The sequence below is a fragment of the Sinohyriopsis cumingii genome, chromosome 2 (genome assembly GCF_028554795.1).
Source record: "Sinohyriopsis cumingii isolate HCF-2022 chromosome 2, ASM2855479v2, whole genome shotgun sequence".
In the NCBI taxonomy this organism is placed as follows: domain Eukaryota; kingdom Metazoa; phylum Mollusca; class Bivalvia; order Unionida; family Unionidae; genus Sinohyriopsis; species Sinohyriopsis cumingii.
Genome location: NC_142962.1, coordinates 52,395,229 through 52,419,167, shown reverse-complemented (window position 1 = coordinate 52,419,167; position 23,939 = coordinate 52,395,229). Strand labels below are relative to the sequence as shown.

General features: G+C 36.5%; 1 protein-coding gene across 1 annotated transcript in view; it reads left to right on the top strand.

Moving 5' to 3' along the window:
• Window positions 1–23,466, top strand: part of LOC149804853 (CB1 cannabinoid receptor-interacting protein 1-like) — a 28,918-nt gene extending 5,452 nt beyond the window's left edge. The window contains exons 2-3 of the mRNA XM_089945299.1: window positions 18,636–18,792; window positions 22,523–23,466. Of these exons, the coding sequence (XP_089801425.1) occupies window positions 18,636–18,792; window positions 22,523–22,687 (322 nt within the window). The 3' untranslated portion in view covers window positions 22,688–23,466. The remainder of the gene's footprint in view (window positions 1–18,635; window positions 18,793–22,522) is intronic.
• The last annotated feature ends 473 nt before the right edge of the window (window positions 23,467–23,939 follow it).

Sequence of the window (23,939 nt, the reverse complement as noted above, 5' to 3'; positions counted from 1 at the left end):
AATTTTTATACAGGCTTTAAAACTCAGTTTGACAAATTTTATACAGCAAAGTTGTTTAATGAATGGCATTTAAAACAAATGGTAGTTTTTGTCTGTATAACTGATAACATTTTCCCCAGGGGTAGTGAAGCAACATAGCTCATAGCGATTTTGGCAGCAAACCGCAATATGCCTGTCCAGATGCATAAAAGTGTACACACTAAAGAAACAATGACAGGTGCTATGTTCTACATTTACTGTGTCAGGTACTTAGGCAGTTGTTTGTATAACTAATAGCACACTCAGATTTAAAGTTCTGATGGGACCACTACCATGTTTTATAGCCAAAAAAATGCATTCCATTTCAATGTCGATAACTACAAAAGGCAATAATGGGATAGAAAAATACAGCTTCTAGAGAGGCTCTACTTTACTGAGCAATGGTGCTAATCTCTCTCATGAAGACCTAAGCCATGTCTTTGAGGTGCCATGTATCAGTGTGGTGATATGAACTAATCTTGGTCACTTATGGCAGTACACTGCACATGTCCTTATGAAACCTTGCTATCACCACCAGACTACTGGAGAGCTTCCAAGTTGATCCAGCTCTAACATTTTGTTCCAGATACCAGGCTAGACCTGAAAAGATATAACATATTTCACTTAATTCTAGAAAACGGTAAGATGTAGGTAAATGAAGTTAAAATGTGATAAATATGGTGATTTCAAAATAACATTAAGGTTGCAAGCATGGGAAAAAATATTAAACTTGACAGAGTGTCACTCAAAAATGTGAAACAATGGCCATGTATTAAAGAGATAAATTTATCCTAAAAATATATGAGGTTTCTAGAAGCATATTTAGACATTTACAGGTTAAATAACTAATCAGGTAGACTATGTATCATTAAGTTTACGACAGTGTTGGGGCGGTAAGGTTTGATCATTGGTGCAAACATTAGTACATACCAGTATACAGGAAAGTCAAGCGACAATGTGCTAAATTAAAATATATTACTATAAGCAATCTTATTCATGAGGGAACTAAATAATTCTGGATATTGCAAGTGAATACAGCTAAGTGTGGCCACATAGATCAACTATAGGTACCAATAAATCCTATATCACAAACTAAATGTGAAATTCTGATCCCCAAAACTTGTAAGCAAGGATGGAAATTTGCATATGTGGGACATATACAATGTACTTGTTAAAATCAAATATGCAAACATAATTCAAATGATCTGTTTGAATATTTATAGTGTATTTTTAAGAATGTTGGTTACCAATTATTAAGCTCAATGATCCAATGATATCAGATATCAACTGATGCTTGAATACCGCACTCCGTCAAAGTATTAAATTGAAATATGTTAACAAACATAGGCATATTCATGATGAAAATAACATTTTGGGATATTTTCTGTGCACACAGACAGACATGTGCCTTACAGATTCACTGTAGGTACAATATCAGCCTATATGATGTACTGAATGTGAACTTTTGATCCCAAACATTCTAAAATATATGGATATTTGTTAATGTGGGATATGTAACCATGTTAAGATCAGTTGTACAAAGTTAAATTCAAATAATCTGTTTGAATATTTCTTATGTAATCTTTAGAGTGTCAGTTAACAAATATTATTAGTAATTAATAATGCATAAAGCAAGATGGATCGTTAGAGTTCCCATAACATCACATAGGCCACAATGCCGCACTACGCCAATCAATATCTTAACCAAACTGAACAATAAAATGGAATGCACTTTGTGTTCAACTTACCTCATTTTGCTTTTTTTTTTTTACATCCAAGGGTAAAGATACCTGGGAAAAGTATATTTTTCCCCTTTGACCTGTATTTCATTATAAGATAGTTTAAAATGATTTAATAGAGAACTTGAGTAGATTCTAATATAAAATTTTCATCTCTGTCCCCTCACCAAATACCCTATAACAATGTTGCTAAACAATTACTGAAGGCTATACAAGCAGATATGTGTTGCTCAGGAAGTGACCCCATCATAAACACACAAATTAACTGCTTGGACCCCTAATAAATAGTTTGAATGACCAATACAAAATAGAATTTTGTATTCGTGTATTTTAAATGAAGGTCTCATTTTGACTTACAAAGATATTTTCTCTGACAAAATTTGACAAATGTCCATCATTGGAGCTTGTATTTGGTGTAGGAATACATGCATGCTGATATCATTTAATATTATTCCCAAATAATATTATATATATGCATTTGGAGGGGATTGTTTTTCTTTTATATCTCATTTAAATTGTTAAAATAAAAATTATATTTTATAGTTTTAATTTCATTCTTATATTTTCAAAGTCAATATACGTAACGTATTAAAATTTCATATGTCTGTCATTAATAATAAAGCTTTCATACCAATTTAAACTTTACTCAGGTACTTCACTGACAGGACATAGAACATAATTAATTTTACTATATATTATCTACATTTGTTTCTCAGTACTGACCTTTCCACTGCGTGACAATCAATACAAATCATAATTTAACCTAAAATACCTTCAAAGATGACTTCACAGTGAAGTTCTTGTCAAAGGTTGACCTTCATTTTTTGAGAGGCTGGACTGTAAACACAGCAGCATGTAAACATAACAGATTTCACTTCAAGATCATCAACAAGGCCTTATTATTCACTGTGCACTGTTGCCGAAATGCACACGGACAACCACTCCCTGAGCTCATATTCTCAAGAATAAGCAATTACCTTTAAATCCCTACCAAAATTGCATAGATCTAACTCTTCTGTCACCACCTAAATGAGAGAGGAAAAAATGTTCAAAAAATATACTAGAACTATATTTGTGGGTACTGAACCGGAACTATTAATTGTGATCTGATTCCATAGCAGACAGGTTTAGTCTTGATATTTTTGAGTGGCAACATTGAATACCAATCAACTGTCTTATTCATTCAGAGGACGCGGCTTCGGATTTAGGGTCATAAACATCTTCAGAGAACATGCAAACTTGAGATTGAGTGTATATGATATATATTTATTTGTGCAGCCAAGATTTATGACAGCATAATTATTTCTGTACATAAAATATTTGGTGTCCTATGTCAAGCACTGACGTTATATATTTACCCCATTGGCTGTTTAAAAGTTCATGTCGTCATAAAACCGTTTACAGTACGACTTAGATATATTCGGTAACTGACTCGTCTATCACTCGAAGATCGAGAATAACTCGAAGGACTCGCTTAGCCCTAGTGTATTACATTCTTATGTCCGCGACCTCTAAAAGCTCTAAACTAGTCAGTTCTATAATTAAAACCTGTACCCGCCGTGTTTCGACTTTTCTAAATTCTTCAGTTATTGTTTCTGATGAATTCTCAAAAACATTCAAAGGGCTGGCGAAAAATGGAACGCGAACATTTATCTCAGGAAACAAAGAGAGAAAATGCATATCTAAGAGTCGTTTTAGGGAAGGTTGCATTTAATTTAGGGAAAACGAAATAAACCCCAATATTTTGATTGCACAAGGTAACACGATCCCCGGGATGGCCTCATTCCTCCATTTCGAGGGAATGAAGCGTCATCGATAGAGTGATAGAATTGTTTAAACCACGGTGAACCTGCTTATCAGTTTATGTGTTTTACTCATTGTATGCACGTGTACCATTTTATTTGTGATCACACCATCGTCCTAGAGCTGAAATAAGCTATCGGCCTCGGCCCCCCCCCCCCCCCGACTTTTCCGAATCGTGGACGCCATGGGCCATAAAACGTTATTTATTAGCTTAATGTTTGGTCATCGTGCACCAAATACATTTACAAGGATAATACTTCAAGAGTTCATGACACATAAAGCAAACGAAGTTTATAATCTACATGTACAGCATTTATCCGTCACAGCGAACGTAGACAGTTGAAATTGTCATAGTCCCGACGAGAGGAATAAGTCTGACATTTGCTGGAAAGATGAAACACAAATAGCCCGTGCAACTATTTTTTTAATTAAAAAAAAACGTATCAATGGTAGAAAAAGAGGAAGACAAATAGCATTTATTTTTGTCTTTAATTAGTTTAGCGAGTACCGATTCATTAAGCATTTTCTCTTTTCACCTTGGCGAGAAAAAGGGAAATCATAACATGGTCGGACTTTAAATCATACAAGATTAAAATCTGAGACTGAAACTATTTGAAATTTGGAGTCGAATATCTCTGCAGCTATTGCTGATAATGATATAAAACATCAGTTCTTGTCACATGGCATAGGATGGTAGACCTGACTTTTTGAGAATGCTCATAGCACTGTTATGGACCGCTCCGGTGGCCTAGTGGATAGAGCGTCCGCCTCGAATGCGAAAGGTCGCGGGTTCGAACCTCGGTCGAGTTATACCGAAGACTTAAAAAAAATGGTACTAACAGGTGCCTCGCTTGGCGCTCAGCATTAAGAGGTTAGTATTAGGACTAGTCGGCCTGGTGTCAGGATAATATGACTGGGTGGGACATCTACATGTCTGCTGCATGATGCCCCAGTGCTAGACATCACTATAAACTGTCACACTTCAGACATCGTATGAATGAATTTTTTTTTTAAAGCTAAGTTAAAAATCTAAATCACACACACACACACACTGTTACCGTACTGTCAAAGAGGATAGCGTAGCCATTATAGATTAGCCTTGAAATTTTAGATGCATTTTAGTTTGATTTGTCCGGGATAAAGCATCTGGGACATAAAAATCATTGAATCCATGCGATGGCATTGCAGTGGTAGCTGATTCCTGGAGCTTCAATCAATACGTTGTATCCCCTTCACTACTAGTAATATTCATATAAATTTTAGTGAATACAAAACCTATGATAGTTTCAATCAATTTGTCAACTATCCATATAAACTGCCTGGTTAATATCAGACTTACGATGGCTTGTGATAATGATGGCTTTAATATGTTTCTCTGAAGATCGACACCTCGTCTCCAAGATGAAAATCACATGCGACACGAACTTGCACAGGTTTTCGACAGTCAGTTACAAAAAAAAAATACAAGGATAAAGAGAAACAAAATTATAGCTTTGGCGCTCTATATGCGCGTCAGTTAGCACGTTCGCTTTCGCAAAATTATCTGAAGTTGAAGAGCCTCGTAAAATTTTCGCGATAAAAACCTTGAGAAAGTTTTACTTACTTTATTTGAAGAAATACATCATTTGTCTCATATGACTAAAATTAGATTTTGTATGCTACAAAACTATTCAGCAGAAAGAGCTAGGGTCATTCATACATGCTTCTGAGTACCATGTAACAACTATTATTATTATTAGTAGTAGTAGTAGTAGTAGTAGGTATGTTTTGTTCCGTTCATATTCAATAACTCATATTTACTTTGCTAAACTTTCCAAGGAGCATCAATATGACTCATGTCGTATTCGTCTGGGCTTTTGGTATGCAGTCCCTTTACTTTCTACGGAAACGCTGTCATGGTTAAATACCAATCAACACACCTACTAACTTTATCACTACCATACATTGATACCTCTTGAGCCTATCATCATGCCATGTCAAGACTTTGGTAATACTATACCTTGGTACTTTTAACCTATCATCATGCCATGTCAAGACTTTGACAACACCATACCTTGGTACCTTTAACCTATCATCCTGCCATATCAAGACTTTGGTAATACCATACATTGATACCTTGAGCCTATCATCCTGCCATATCAAGACTTTGAAAATACTATACCTTGGTACCTTTAACCTATCATCCTGCCATATCAAGACTTTGACAACACCATACATTGATACCCATTGCCTATCATCCTGCCATATCAAGACATTGGAAATACTATACCTTGGTACCTTTAACCTATCATCCTGCCATATCAAGACTTTGACAACACCATACATTGGTACCTTTAACCTATCATCCTGCCATATCAAGACTTTGACAACACCATACATTGATACCCATTGCCTATCATCCTGCCATATCAAGACATTGGAAATACTATACCTTGGTACCTTTAACCTATCATCCTGCCATATCAAGACTTTGACAACACCATACCTTGGTACCTTTAACCTATCATCCTGCCATATCAAGACTTTGGAAATACTATACCTTGATATCTTTAACCTATCATCCTGCCATATCAAGACTTTGACAACACCATACATTGATACCTCTAACCTATCATCCTGCCATATCAAGACATTGGAAATACTATACCTTGGTACCTTTAACCTATCATCCTGCCATATCAAGACTTTGGAAATACTATACCTTGGTACCTTTAACCTATCATCCTGCCATATCAAGACTTTGGAAATACTATACCTTGGTACCTTTAACCTATCATCCTGCCATATCAAGACTTTGGAAATACTATACCTTGGTACCTTTAACCTATCATCCTGCCATATCAAGACTTTGGAAATACTATACCTTGGTACCTTTAACCTATCATCCTGCCATATCAAGACTTTGACAACACCATACATTGATACCTCTAACCTATCATCCTGCCATATCAAGACATTGGAAATACTATACCTTGGTACCTTGAACCTATCATCCTGCCATATCATGACATTGGAAATACTGTACCTTGGTACCTTTAACCTATCATCCTGCCATATCAAGACTTTGACAACACCATACCTTGGTACCTTGAACCTATCATCCTGCCATATCAAGACATTGGAAATACTATACCTTGGTACCTTTAACCTATCATCCTGCCATATCAAGACTTTGGAAATACTATACCTTGGTACCTTTAACCTATCACCCTGCCATATCAAGACTTTGGAAATACTATACCTTGGTACCTTGAACCTATCATCCTGCCATATCAAGACTTTGGAAATACTATACCTTGGTACCTTTAACCTATCATCCTGCCATATCAAGACTTTGACAACACCATACCTTGGTACCTTTAACATATCATCCTGCCATATCAAGACTTTGGAAATACTATACCTTGGTATCTTTAACCTATCATCCTGCCATATCAAGACTTTGACAACACCATACATTGATACCTCTAACCTATCATCCTGCCATATCAAGACTTTGACAACACCATACATTGATACCTCTAACCTATCATCCTGCCATATCAAGACATTGGAAATACTATACCTTGGTACCTTTAACCTGTCATCCTGCCATATCAAGACTTTGGAAATACTATACCTTGGTACCTTGAACCTATCATCCTGCCATATCAAGACTTTGGAAATACTATACCTTGGTATCTTTAACCTATCATCCTGCCATATCAAGACTTTGACAACACCATACATTGATACCTCTAACCTATCATCCTGCCATATCAAGACATTGGAAATACTATACCTTGGTACCTTTAACCTATCATCCTGCCATATCAAGACTTTGGAAATACTATACCTTGGTACCTTTAACCTATCATCCTGCCATATCAAGACTTTGGAAATACTATACCTTGGTACCTTGAACCTATCATCCTGCCATATCAAGACTTTGGAAATACTATACCTTGGTACCTTGAACCTATCATCCTGCCATATCAAGACTTTGGAAATACTATACCTTGGTACCTTTAACCTATCATCCTGCCATATCAAGACTTTGACAACACCATACATTGATACCTCTAACCTATCATCCTGCCATATCAAGACATTGGAAATACTATACCTTGGTACCTTGAACCTATCATCCTGCCATATCATGACATTGGAAATACTGTACCTTGGTACCTTTAACCTATCATCCTGCCATATCAAGACTTTGACAACACCATACCTTGGTACCTTTAACCTATCATCCTGCCATATCAAGACATTGGAAATACTATACCTTGGTACCTTGAACCTATCATCCTGCCATATCAAGACATTGGAAATACTATACCTTGGTACCTTGAACCTATCATCCTGCCATATCAAGATATTGGAAATACTATACCTTGGTACCTTTAACCTATCATCCTGCCATATCAAGACATTGGAAATACTATACCTTGGTACCTTTAACCTATCATCCTGCCATATCAAGACATTGGAAATACTATACCTTGGTACCTTGAACCTATCATCCTGCCATATCAAGACTTTGGAAATACTATACCTTGGTACCTTTAACCTATCATCCTGCCATATCAAGACACTGGAAATACTATACCTTGGTACCTTTAACCTATCATCCTGCCATATCAAGACTTTGACAACACCATACATTGATACCCATTGCCTATCATCCTACCATATCAAGACATTGGAAATACTATACCTTGGTACCTTTAACCTATCATCCTGTCATATCAAGACTTTGACATCACCATACCTTGGTACCTTTAACCTATCATCCTGCCATATCAAGACATTGGAAATACTATACCTTGGTACCTTTAACCTATCATCCTGCCATATCAAGACTTTGGAAATACTATACCTTGGTACCTTGAACCTATCATCCTGCCATATCAAGACTTTGGAAATACTATACCTTGGTACCTTTAACCTATCATCCTGCCATATCAAGACTTTGACAACACCATACCTTGGTACCTTTAACCTATCATCCTGCCATATCAAGACTTTGGAAATACTATACCTTGGTATCTTTAACCTATCATCCTGCCATATCAAGACTTTGACAACACCATACATTGATACCTCTAACCTATCATCCTGCCATATCAAGACATTGGAAATACTATACCTTGGTACCTTTAACCTATCATCCTGCCATATCAAGACTTTGAAAATACTATACCTTGGTACCTTTAACCTATCACCCTGCCATATCAAGACTTTGGAAATACTATACCTTGGTATCTTTAACCTATCATCCTGCCATATCAAGACTTTGACAACACCATACATTGATACCTCTAACCTATCATCCTGCCATATCAAGACATTGGAAATACTATACCTTGGTACCTTTAACCTATCATCCTGCCATATCAAGACATTGGAAATACTATACCTTGGTACCTTTAACCTATCGTCCTGCCATATCAAGACTTTGTAAATACTATACCTTGGTACCTTGAACCTATCATCCTGCCATATCAAGATATTGGAAATACTATACCTTGGTACCTTTAACCTATCATCCTGCCATATCAAGACTTTGGAAATACTATACCTTGGTATCTTTAACCTATCATCCTGCCATATCAAGACTTTGACAACACCATACATTGATACCTCTAACCTATCATCCTGCCATATCAAGACATTGGAAATACTATACCTTGGTACCTTTAACCTATCATCCTGCCATATCAAGACTTTGGAAATACTATACCTTGGTACCTTTAACCTATCATCCTGCCATATCAAGACTTTGGAAATACTATACCTTGGTACCTTTAACCTATCATCCTGCCATATCAAGACTTTGGAAATACTATACCTTGGTACCTTTAACCTATCATCCTGCCATATCAAGACTTTGACAACACCATACATTGATACCTCTAACCTATCATCCTGCCATATCAAGACATTGGAAATACTATACCTTGGTACCTTGAACCTATCATCCTGCCATATCATGACATTGGAAATACTGTACCTTGGTACCTTTAACCTATCATCCTGCCATATCAAGACTTTGACAACACCATACCTTGGTACCTTGAACCTATCATCCTGCCATATCAAGACATTGGAAATACTATACCTTGGTACCTTTAACCTATCATCCTGCCATATCAAGACTTTGGAAATACTATACCTTGGTACCTTTAACCTATCACCCTGCCATATCAAGACTTTGGAAATACTATACCTTGGTACCTTTAACCTATCATCCTGCCATATCAAGACACTGGAAATACTATACCTTGGTACCTTTAACCTATCATCCTGCCATATCAAGACTTTGACAACACCATACATTGATACCCATTGCCTATCATCCTACCATATCAAGACATTGGAAATACTATACCTTGGTACCTTTAACCTATCATCCTGCCATATCAAGACTTTGACATCACCATACCTTGGTACCTTTAACCTATCATCCTGCCATATCAAGACATTGGAAATACTATACCTTGGTACCTTTAACCTATCATCCTGCCATATCAAGACTTTGGAAATACTATACCTTGGTACCTTGAACCTATCATCCTGCCATATCAAGACTTTGGAAATACTATACCTTGGTACCTTTAACCTATCATCCTGCCATATCAAGACTTTGACAACACCATACCTTGGTACCTTTAACCTATCATCCTGCCATATCAAGACTTTGGAAATACTATACCTTGGTATCTTTAACCTATCATCCTGCCATATCAAGACTTTGACAACACCATACATTGATACCTCTAACCTATCATCCTGCCATATCAAGACATTGGAAATACTATACCTTGGTACCTTTAACCTATCATCCTGCCATATCAAGACTTTGAAAATACTATACCTTGGTACCTTTAACCTATCATCCTGCCATATCAAGACTTTGGAAATACTATACCTTGGTATCTTTAACCTATCATCCTGCCATATCAAGACTTTGACAACACCATACATTGATACCTCTAACCTATCATCCTGCCATATCAAGACATTGGAAATACTATACCTTGGTACCTTTAACCTATCATCCTGCCATATCAAGACTTTGGAAATACTATACCTTGGTACCTTTAACCTATCGTCCTGCCATATCAAGACTTTGTAAATACTATACCTTGGTACCTTGAACCTATCATCCTGCCATATCAAGATATTGGAAATACTATACCTTGGTACCTTTAACCTATCATCCTGCCATATCAAGACTTTGGAAATACTATACCTTGGTATCTTTAACCTATCATCCTGCCATATCAAGACTTTGACAACACCATGCATTGATACCTCTAACCTATCATCCTGCCATATCAAGACATTGGAAATACTATACCTTGGTACCTTTAACCTATCATCCTGCCATATCAAGACTTTGGAAATACTATACCCTGGTACCTTTAACCTATCATCCTGCCATATCAAGACTTTGGAAATACTATACCTTGGTACCTTTAACCTATCATCCTGCCATATCAAGACTTTGACAACACCATACATTGATACCTCTAACCTATCATCCTGCCATATCAAGACATTGGAAATACTATACCTTGGTACCTTGAACCTATCATCCTGCCATATCATGACATTGGAAATACTGTACCTTGGTACCTTTAACCTATCATCCTGCTATATCAAGACTTTGACAACACCATACCTTGGTACCTTTAACCTATCATCCTGCCATATCAAGACATTGGAAATACTATACCTTGGTACCTTGAACCTATCATCCTGCCATATCAAAACTTTGGAAATGCTATACCTTGGTACCTTGAACCTATCATCCTGCCATATCAAGATATTGGAAATACTATACCTTGGTACCTTGAACCTATCATCCTGCCATATCAAGACATTGGAAATACTATACCTTGGTACCTTGAACCTATCATCCTGCCATATCAAGACATTGGAAATACTATACCTTGGTACCTTGAACCTATCATCCTGCCATATCAAGACTTTGGAAATACTATCCCTTGGTACCTTTAACCTATCATCCTGCCATATCAAGACACTGGAAATACTATACCTTGGTACCTTTAACCTATCATCCTGCCATATCAAGACATTGGAAATACTATACCTTGGTACCTTGAACCTATCATCCTGCCATATCAAGACTTTGGAAATACTATACCTTGGTACCTTTAACCTATCATCCTGCCATATCAAGACACTGGAAATACTATACCTTGGTACCTTTAACCTATCATCCTGCCATATCAAGACATTGGAAATACTATACCTTGGTACCTTGAACCTATCATCCTGCCATATCAAGACTTTGACAACACCATACATTGATACCTCTAACCTATCATCTTGCCATATCAAGACATTGGAAATACTATACCTTGGTACCTTTAACCTATCATCCTGCCATATCAAGACATTGGAAATACTATACCTTGGTACCTTTAACCTATCATCCTGCCATATCAAGACACTGGAAATACTATACCTTGGTACCTTTAACCTATCATCCTGCCATATCAAGACATTGGAAATACTATACTTTGGTATCTTTAACCTATCATCCTGCCATATCAAGACTTTGACAACACCATACATTAATACCTCTAACCTATCATCCTGCCATATCAAGACATTGGAAATACTATACCTTAGTACCTTTAACCTATCATCCTGCCATATCAAGACCCTTGATTTTGATTTAAACAGTATTTATTGATAAAAGTCACCATGAAACAGTGGCGTCGCTAGGGGGGTGCGGACGGCACCGGGTGACACCATCTCAGAGGGGTGACACCAAAATGAAAAATTGCAAGTTTTACAGAGCACACACTGCTCGGTCTAGTCGGATTTCATAAGCGGATAACCGATCATAGTTAAATACATGGCTAGCAGGCACAGCAGTGGCGTCGCTAGGGGGATGCGGGGGGGGGGGGGCGTGCGGACTGCACCGGGTGACACCATCAGAGGGAGTGACACCAAAATGACATTACTAAGGATTCTGTATGGTCTGTTACGGAAGGAGAACCATGGGGGTGACACCATGAGCTACCGCACTGGGTGACACCAACCCGAGTGACGCCACTGCCATGAAAAGTGCATAAACTTAAACAAGAGATATAGAATACTGCACAACAAATATTAGCTCATTTCGACCACGCTCTTTATAAAAAATAATAGCTACATTCATAATGTGGCCAACTTGAGTAATGAAAGCAGAAGATTGCATACATAAAAGACGCTGGTGAAATATTTAAAGAAAATTGAACATACAATATTGGACCGATATTAAACAATAACTTACAAGCGTTTAAAGCAGACACGTATTGCTGCATACTTTAAAAACTAAAACAAAGGATTAATTAGTATAAAAATATTAGCGGGGACGGGTGGGTAGTAAGTAATGGATTTTTTAATTCAGTTCAGGTAGTATATATTTTATATTAGTAGTAACTATATGCGTACCAGAGATATAACACAACCGCTCCGGTGGCCTAGTGGTTAGAGCGTCCGCCTCGGATGCGGGAGGTCGTGGGTTCGATCTCCGGTCAAGTAATACCAAAGACTTAAAAAAATGGTACTAACAGGTGCCTCGCTTGGCGCTCAGCATTAAGAGGTTAGTGTTAGGACTGGTCGGCCTGGTGCCAGGATAATGTGACTGGGTGAGACATCATGCTACATGCCCTAGTACTAGACATCACTATAAGCTGTCACACTGCAGACATCGTAGAGATATGACTGAAAAATTGTTAAAGCTACGTTAAAAATCCATATCACACACACACACACACACACACACACACAGACATAACAAGTTTGTATAAAGACAACTAGTGATTAAACAAATCTCATAGTTGCAATTATGCACATTTTGACCGCCTTAAAAGTCTCGTTGATCTTTAGTGATTGCAAAAGATGATCCATCGAAGTTGTATCAGGACTATGGATCGAAATTGTTCGGTTTCTGATACTGAATTTTGTTAACAGTCTAAGAGAAAATGATTTGCTGTTTCTGGTTCACCGTATGAATACCTACTGCTAGAAGACTGGTTTTTATAGCATATTAATGAACTAAAACCAAATCGATGTCATCTGTGCATAATTTGTGCTGATCTTTTACCTTGATAGTAATAGATTGGAACCTTTTATATATTTGTGTTTAAGCGTGATTTGAGTGATCGCCCCGTGCGTGAAGCCAGGGAAGCACCATTTCGCGGAGTTTAAGGTATTTTTTTCTCATTGTGGTGGGGACGCTTTCCCTGAACGCTATTAAATTCAGCGCAAATTTGCAACGCCCCTGAGTATGATGAAGGGTTGTTCCGTATTTCCGCAGACAGAATATTCCATTCCACGAAGTTATCCATTTGCGAGACAACCAAAGGAACCAAAGACTGCGTGTATTTATCGCCCTAGGCTGTGATATATTTTAATAAATGCTATCATCCTGTGTTTCTAGCGTTTTGTTGAAAATCTTTTCCATCTTGTCTCCTTCAGACTTCTAGCATCTAACATGGATATTTTATCCACCCACCCACCCACCCCCCAACAAAAACGATTCTACCTGCATCAGCTTGAGTTTTATCTATTCATCTTTTTATCATTGATAATATCCTTGTACTCCAAAAGAGGTCTTCCAAAGGTTAAGAGGCTTTCTATCTATTCATCTTCGCTAGCTAAGGTTCTGATATAAGAACCCTATCTACACCTTTACGGATTGAATAGATATATTGGTGATTTGTCCTAGCGACATCTATTAGATCTCGTGAGTTGCCTCCCTTAGTATGAAATGCCAACTAATCAATAGTTCGGCGCATTGAACATCGACCGAAAATGGCGGGAGCAATTGACGTAAATCGAAAGTATGAATATGTACCAGAGGGAAGCCATTACAGGTGTGTGTTTGAGTGAAAGGTATTTGTGCACCAGAAAATTGCTTATTTATTAGTCCATTTAAGTTGTGTGCTACCTCTGTGCTGCCTCTGTCTCGATCATGTAGGAGCTATGTTTAAATTTGAACAACTTTATTTTGATTGTATGCGGCGGCTGTATCCAATGAAATTCACAGACCTGAAGCATATCAATATCTGCTCTATACGCCAAGGTGTATATAGGGTTATCACATAGAAACCCTGGCTAGCGAAGATGTCATACAGACTGAATGTCATATTTCGTAGCATACCTTTACCAGGTTTATGTAGTTATTCATATATATGTATTTATCACGACATGGTTTCATCCAGCGTTAGGCCCAAGTGTTTATGACAAGTAACATTCTTAATAACTGTATCATTCACTGAAATTTGCTGATGATGTTCCTTTTGACATTTTCTAGACAAGATCATTGATTCGGTTTTATTTCAATTAAAATTAGTTAGCCATTGCTTAGTCCACACATTAATTTTAAATAGGTTTTCGTTTAAAGCACCAGCAATTATGGTTTCTTGACAAAGATATATCATTAACAAACAGTCTAATACTAGAATAAATACCAGTGGCAATATAATTATTATAAATTCAAAATGAACGTAGTCTAAGTATTGATCCCTGAGGCACACCAGCCTTGACATATAAGTGCAAACTTGTTAAACACCGCTTTCGTCCTGTTGGAGAAAATAATTTTAAAACTATATTAATAGTCTATCACTAGTTCTAATATTTCTTGGTTTATAAATTAAACATATGTGCCAGATTGTATCGAATCCTTACTAATATAACAAACTACAACTTTAATTTCTTTCCTTTCGATGTCCACCTTAAAGTAAATATTGTATATATCACACAGTTGTAAAACAACCAAAACGTTTAATGTGAAACCATATTGAAGATGATTAATTAGGTTGTTGGCTGTGAGGTAGTTATACAAATGTTTGAGGACACATTTTCAAGAGATTTTTTTTTATATAGAGAAATAGGTCTGTAATTTGAAACGTTTTTGTCCCCTTTTTATGAATAGTAGTAACATCGGCTTCTTGTGCAGTGTGTGAAGATTGGTGCGAATTGTTGTTAACCTCTGATAAATATGGTTATAATATTTTATTTCCTTCTTTGAGTAGCCTGGAGTGGATCTCATCAGGAACCACCCACCAACTCCCGCCTTGCTAAATGTTGAGATTTGAAAGTGCATCGTCTATATTAGTTCTGCTGATGTAAATATTTTTATGGCCAATGTCAGGAACATGTATATAACGCAGGGTAGTGAAAATATTTACCAAATACTGGTGAAAAAGAACATGTATTAAATAAGTCTTCTTTTTGGTAAAAAAAACATTGTTTATTATGTGTCTGAGGCAAATGCTCTGATTTACTGAGCTTCTTTCTGAAATGTGTCGGTTATATTCTTCTAAACACTTCATATTTCTCTATCGAAGCCCACATGTATATCCTTAACCTAATTCCCTGTAAGTGAAATACTCATTTTCTTACTCTACTCTAAGCCAAATTGTTGGAGATAATTTTAATTGTATACGTGATAAATCTTTATGAATTTCTAATTCGATGTTAGGGTTTGAATGTTAAGTAGTTTTTAGGCTGGCTTAAGGATCAACAATTCGGTTGCAATCATAAGAAGTACATGCTGTAAGAAAGGCATTGCTGTTGTTGCAGAGGACCGGCTTAATTCAAGCTCACAAACTCAATTTTCACATGCTAATTTGGTACAACCCTATGAACGCACATTTTCATTCGACGTTTTTAATAGCGGAATAGGTGATGTAAACACGGATTATATCGCAAAATGTGGCAGAACTTTTTTAAAAATGTGGCATTTTATACGACGATATTGCTTAACGAAAATGTCATAATGTGGCATCGTTGGCGATAATAGTGTCTGCCACAGCTGTTGTTTATGCGTGTTTCCATTTATTACAATATTGCCTGGCACAGCTGTTGTCAAAATGTGGCACCGTTTATGATGATATTGCCTGGCACTGCTGTTGTCATCAAACATGGTTCTTGTGTCAATTTATTCTCTCGTTCCAGTAATTTGTTTCCTCGTTGAAAATATTGACGGATCGTTATAACAAATAAACATTTTCAAATTGTTTTAATTACTTTCTATTATCATTATCATTGTTGTGCTAAGCATGTAAGGGTGAGAAATGTGTGTGTGTTTGTGTTTATGGGTGTGTGTGAAGATTGGTTTCTGTGTAAAAAGCAATATGTATGTGTTATTGTATGAAGCGTAGTTAATGTGCTTTTAATTCCATTTTACCACTCTGTATCATTTATGTCCTTATATTTGTTTTATCACTTGGGTTTACTGTAATCATGTTGAGTCCAACATGTAAGAATGGCAGAATTCCAAAATATTCAGCCTTTGTAAACGAACAGCAGACTGTAGAGTGCATTAATCTATTTATTGATCATGACTGTACTGAGACAAAGGTGCGTCTCACTATATTTAAATTTTTCCAGGAAATAGGATGCAAGATGAGAACTGTGACGGCCATGATATTATAGATTTCTGCTGTGATGGAAGGATAACTGGCCAGTATACATCCTGAGACACACAAGCGTACATACACGCACTCGCTCAAGGAGGAATAACAAATAAGTTTTGAAACCAAACATATTCACATTGAGACACACGCGTACATTCACACGCGTGCGCTTGAAACGAGATTTTAGAAAAAAGTTATTAAAATAAATAAATAGACTAGACTTTGTGTCGTAAAGGGATGAGAAAAAATGTAGTTGACCCCGCATTATACATAGATTAAGTTCCACACAGGCCACTACATTAACCGACTGTAACGCCCAATCGTAATAGCATATCAGATAAAAAAAAAAAACGACGCTGATAAAACGATGCTTTGAAACTGTATGGGAAGTCGAGCCGAATAAAAACAAACACAAGAAGGCATAACAGAATCAATGATATCAACCACAACTTTCAACTGATATGGTACAGTCATAACATAATGAAATACGGCTACATTTGACCTCGTTTATTTTGACAGACGGAAAGACGTTTACTTATGTATGTAATTATCGTTACAAGTTTTGCCCAGTTATTAGATCCATTGAAAAATGGACAGAAATACACAAACAGATTTCTCCCTTCTCCCTAAGATTGTCCAGAGCTTACATTTTAAAAGTGTCCATTGTAAACAATGGAATTTAAAATACAATGTGTGTAGCAGTGTCACCAGCTCATGATGTTTGTGTATAGGTCAATAATATCTTGCTTTAAACCCCTGACCCCATCGCTAGTCTCTCTCCCTCTCTCTCTCTCTCTTTCTCTCTCTCTCAGTCAACATAATTATCTTGTCGGTCGCCACGGGGGTGATAACGAGTCCCTGCTCAGTCTCATTCTTAGACTGCACGTAGTTTATATCTTGTCTCTTACTGTGTTTTTGTGTGCATGCGTTTTGTTTGGGAATGTTTTAAGCTTGTCTAACTATATATTGTTGCTACATCTCATTAGTGCGGGCATATGTGCAAAAGGAGGTGGGAGGGAATAGCCACTTATTTCTAAAGTTTGATAAAAACATGATATATGTTTATAGACACGATTACTGCTTTATGCCTGCTTGTTGCACAACCTGTTATATGACACTTTGTTATCATTAATATGACGTATCACTGATGTTCTTATTTTAGTACGTGCCTCACCCGTGTATCTTAAAATTGACAGAATAATGTTGCATTAATTTTCTTGAACATTTCTTGATTTGTTGCACCTTTTGGCTTAAGAATTTCGCCAGGTGTAATGTAAGTACATTGAGCTTCGTCTTCGAAGGACATGCATGCAATTTGCAGCACCATGCGGACAGCAACATTTAATATTGCAACATTTTCTCATAGTTGCAAATACAGTTGACCTCATGTCTGTGAAGCCCCCCCCCCCCCTGCGATTTTTAAAGAATCCATTCTGCAGTATTTAAATATATCCCTTTCATTTCGGCTTTGCCCCACTCATCCAGCATTTTGGCTTGTTCCCCACATTTACACACGAAACATTTGTGTGGACGCCCATATTTCCTTCCATTAAAGTCACGTATCTACTACAGAACCTTTTTTGTTATGGAGAATGAAATATACAAAAAAATTCATCTGATTGCTGTCATGACTGTATCTTTACAGCAAGGTGCTGATTCACGGGGAGAGACATGAGCTTGAGAAGGAGCAGACAAACAAGGAAAATGAAGACGACAGCTTGACGTACTGTATGAAGCTCAATACATCAGGCTTTGAGCTCAGTAAGAGGGGGAAGCGCAGGGACATACCATTTGTGCTTGAGGTATGACACGGTGTGCACAGTCGTCTCTTTCTATGAAAGAACGCTATATAGATACCGACATATTAATGAAACCGTTTTCAGTTTTTTAAACGCGTTGCATAAGTCGGAGTGTATCATGTTATGATGGTGTCCGTCCGTCCGTCAGTCCCCAGTTTCGTCTCCACACGATAACCCGTTTTCTCCATAGTCTAACATCAGCAGTCTTTATAAGCAGTTTGTATTTGGAGCAAGGAAGAAACGTGTCTATTTTGGACTCAAAAAGGCAAAGGTCAAGGTACTTTGACTTGTATACCACATACCTTCATCAAATGCTGCCACTTAGGATAAAAAAAAAGACAACCACAGATTTTGGGGTGAAAATGTCAAAGATCAAGGTCACAGTTACGCTACGAAAAAAATAGTTTCCGGATGTTATACTGAGTTCTTTTCACAAACATTGAACAAACTGGTTGGATTACTTTCCATCTGAGACAGTGAAGACACATATTCGTCTGATTAGAAGTCTTTGTGACTGAGAGGTTAGCGTGCCCAACTCGCAACCGAAAGAGTGCTGGTTTGAACCTTACCAACGTATTACTCTGGGTCGGCCACCGTGTTGGTGGCGAGGCAGTGAATCCCAATGTCCTTGCATTAAGCAACCTATTTATGTTGCTGTACCATACAACACCGAACCAAATCAAAATTAGTCATCTTGGAGTCAAAATATCAAATGTCAAGGTCACATGGTCTAAAAGAAGGAAAAATGATTTCCACAGACCTACTTCAATTATGTACCACATACCTGGACAAAACTTTATTGATGAAATTCAATTCACATTCTTTCTGTTCGCTAAACACTAAACAAATTATACCGTATTGCACATTCCTTTCTCCACTGTTACATTTGTCCAGCATCTCCCCAAGCCTACTCTGCTATGCTAGTACTTCTCCAAACCCTGCTACTATAAAGAATATATCGACGTCTTTTTCTTTTTTGTTTTAGTTGTTATAAAGAATTATTTCACAAGTGGAAACACCGTACTGTCCGGAGTGGCTCCTCCATTCGTTAAAATACAAAATGTTTCCACTTCACGAGTAAAATATTTCCTTGCATCAGCTATAAAAAAAAAATGTAGATTTTCTTTATATTGTATAAGTTTTAGACTAATTAGAGCAAAAAGGCTGAAGCTTCTAAAGCTAAATCTACTTATAGCACCTCTTAATGAAAGTTTTACCTGTTTTATACGCCAGCAACTGGTTGAGTGTACGTTGCTATAATATTGTCCTTTCGTGTCCGTCTGGCTCCTTTTTTCGTTTTCGCACAATAAATTATAGTTCTACACCATCTTCCTTTACCAAGCGTTGTCATTAGCTTTCACTTGGGGTAAGGATGAAACATCTTGATCTTGGAGTCAAAGATCGAAGGTCATGGTCATTGTGACCGACGGAAGAAAACTGGATTTCGCATAATAACCTTTTCTATCATGTCACAGACTGGGACTAAACTTTGTTCTGATTCAGAAGGTCAAAAATTCGGGTCACTGTGACTAGCAAATGAAAAATTCTTTTTGTGCAAAAGTTTCAGTTCTCCGCCATGTACTTTCACTAATTGTTGTGGATAGTTTACGATATTGAGATCAAACAGTAAAAACTCAAGGTCATTATGAGAAGAAGAAAAAAAAAACGTTTGTTTAAACATAGTTTTAGATCTAGATAACATACTGTGATAAAACTTTTGTGTAGAACTTGCACTTAAAGCAAGGACGAGGTTAATTAATTCTGAGCTCAATAATCAAAGGTCATGGTCATTGTGCCTTATTAAATATTAGTTTTTGCACAGTAGCATTTGTTTCAGAGTAAGGTCCTTAATCGAACTTTGTGGACGGCTTACAATTTGAGTTAGCAAGGTCAATTAAGTCCATATTATAGAACGCATACCTTAACAAAGAGTCACAGTCATTGACATCTGTCACTAAAAAGTCAGCCCTTTGCTTCTAGTGCACATGTAGAGGGCTATTAAACGCGCAGACAATGTACATGGTTTACCTGATCTTAAGGTTAATGTTGAGTATATGCATTTGATCTCATAGAGTTCTTGGAATGCTGTAGGATTTATTGTCATTAAGGTACAAAAATGTACCTGAACATATGATTTTGAAACAGAAAACAACATAGATTTCAGAGAAAATGGCTTTTATTTCCTTAAGCAAATATTGCTGAAAATTGTCCTCATTATTTTTTTAAAAATTTGGTATGAAACATTTAATATTGCTTAATTTTATCTTGTAATGAAAAATGTAGCTATCCTTGAATAATGAACAATATCATTTAGGAAAACACATAGAACACCGATTTTATTTGCTCAACACCTATTGCGTAGAGCATTTATTTGCAACAAATACAAAGTTCAAATAAGTGTGATTTTTATACTAGAGTATAATTGCAATATTTATTAATCGTATATACTTTAGCTTCTTCAAACATGCTATATTCCAGGAGAATAGATTTCCCGTTTTAGCCTAATGTCATATTTACACCATTCCTTTATATGGACATTCCTTTTAAATTAAACCATGTAACAGGAGAGTAGAGAATGAATGATATAATTTATGTATTTACCTGTTTAGAACAAGATGGCATTCAAGTTTTTACACTTGTTATAAGAAAAGTAGGCCAGGATGTGAAAGTGCCAACATGGCAATCTGTCTTGAATACAACGCACGTTCTGTTTTGTGAAAAGAAACCACATGTATATGTCATATGGTTTTGATTCATAGGATTTACAAAATGGTATTTACTTGCTTTAGTTTTTTTTAAATTTGGATAGAAAAATATCATTATACTGTTAGACGACCTACTGACTGAACAGTCAGTTATTAACAAAAGGCTCTGGCTTCAAAAATGTGAAGTCGTGCAAACATAACAAAATACACATTTCACAATCTGATAGTTGTACCTCTGGAAAAAGTATTTCGTTGGTTCACTACTAAACGATTTCTTCCATAAATTTAGAGTTTTACATATAGTAAAAGTATTCAGCTTGTCCGTGACTGAACGACCGTTTCCACAAATTTAGATTTTGAATATAGGAAAAGTATTCAGTTGGTTCATGACTAAACGACCTCTTCCACAAATTTACATTTTACATAAGGGAAAAGTAATTAGTTGGTTCGTGACTAAACGACTTCTTCCACAAATTTACATTTTACATATGGGAAAAGTATTCAGCTGGTTCGTGACTAAACGACCTCTTCCACAAATTTACATATTACAGATAGGAAAAGTATTTAGCTGGTTCATGACTAAACGATCTCTTCCACAAATTTGCATTTTACCTCCGGGAAAAGTATTTAGTTGGTTCGTGACTAAAGGACCTCTTCCACAAATTTACATTTTGCTGATGGGAAAAGTATTTAGTTGGTTCATGACTAAGCGATCTCTTCCACAAATTTGCATTTTACCTCCGGGAAACGTATTTAGTTGGTTCGTGACTAAAGGACCTCTTCCACAAATTTACATTTTATATATAAGCAGAGTGTTCAGTTGGTCAATGACCAAACGACCTATTGCACAAATTCACAAATTTACCTCTGATAAAATATGTTCAGTCAGTCCTTATGATTTAACGATTTTGCATCAAAGAAGCGCAGTGTTAAAAGGAAAGGTTTTTGTTTTCTTCACTAAACTGTTGCACTTCTTTTTAATGATTATTATTTAAAATGATGCATTTTTTTTCTTGAATTATCTCCAGTTTGAGAGAGGGATGTATTTGAAGATAAATCTACAGTGCAAACTATACTCGGAAACGGAAACAGAACACTGCCGCTGGGGTCATCCATTAAACACTTTACTACTGGAATGCAGAGTTCCAGAGGGACAAACGTTCGTGGAAGTTCTAAAAGAGAAGTACCTATAGTGCGCGCTACCTGTGAATAGAAGAGAATTCGCAAAAAAAATCTTCGTTGGTTTTTCGTTATTTGTTTTGTTTTGTAACATGGATAACGTATGCAAAATATGTTTTCATTCGAAAGACAGATGATTGTATTGATTCTACAGTCCTCGCTAGACGACGTTAACCAGTGGACCAAACAAGCAATTCTTTCTTTTTTTAGTGATCAGGTTGCTCGGTTCCCTTTGTGCAATATCAAGGAAAATCTACCGTAACTACTCCCATGTAAAAGGGAAAAACATATCTCAATTCTCTGCTGCAGGAGGCATCAGAAAAAATATATCATGTCCGCCAATGATGAATTCTCTTTGGTACATAAAGGAGAGCTTTGCGTTACATATGTTTCGTTATCGAAGTCATAAATAGATGCTTCAGCGTGTACGACATCCCTGTAAATTGACACCTGATTAGGTGTGCCATCGACGGATTAAGTAATATATACCAGTAACTCTGACATGTTGCTAGAAGACAAGTTATCTTATATTTTGTTTTCATGCATGCGTGATTGATTTTGAATTCGATTTTAAACAAAGATCCAGTACAGGAAAACAGTTTTGCTTCCGCAGATAAAATGGCCGCGTTTGCTACCATTTCAAAGTAGCGTGGAGCTTTCTATGTCTTGTGTAAAATCGCCCGTAAATTGGTTATGTCACTGCTCATTTTATTTTTTATTCTCATTGATGTTGATGATTTACACCTTAAAGTTTGCTTTTATACTTAGATTGTTTAATAAAACTTATCGAGTTTTTCTTTGTTATTTGTCTCTTGAAAATATCTGTCAGAAATATCATTGGAATTGAACAGGTCATATTTATCATATCATTCTACAAACAGGATGCTACATGTAGCAAGAGATATTATTTAGAATCAAAAATACATAAATACCTTGGTCCCTTATCTACCTGTGAAAATATAATTCGTTGTTATGCATACCTACCATTACGGTCATATCTCTCTCTAGATTCAATAATGGTTCGTCGTTAATGACTCTGCTTGTGCATAAATATATTTTAAATTTTTTTTGTTTGAGGTGGGTTAATATGTTTACTTAATAACCGTATACTGCATTATATAACTCTGCGACTACCACACGAACGAATGGTTATTTTTTCTATAGTTTAGTATCAAATCCTGCAACAAAAATATTCGCAGTTACGGCTCCTTTACAATCGTGCATAACATCTACAAAATGGGATATCTGAAAAGCAGTTTTCCCCAA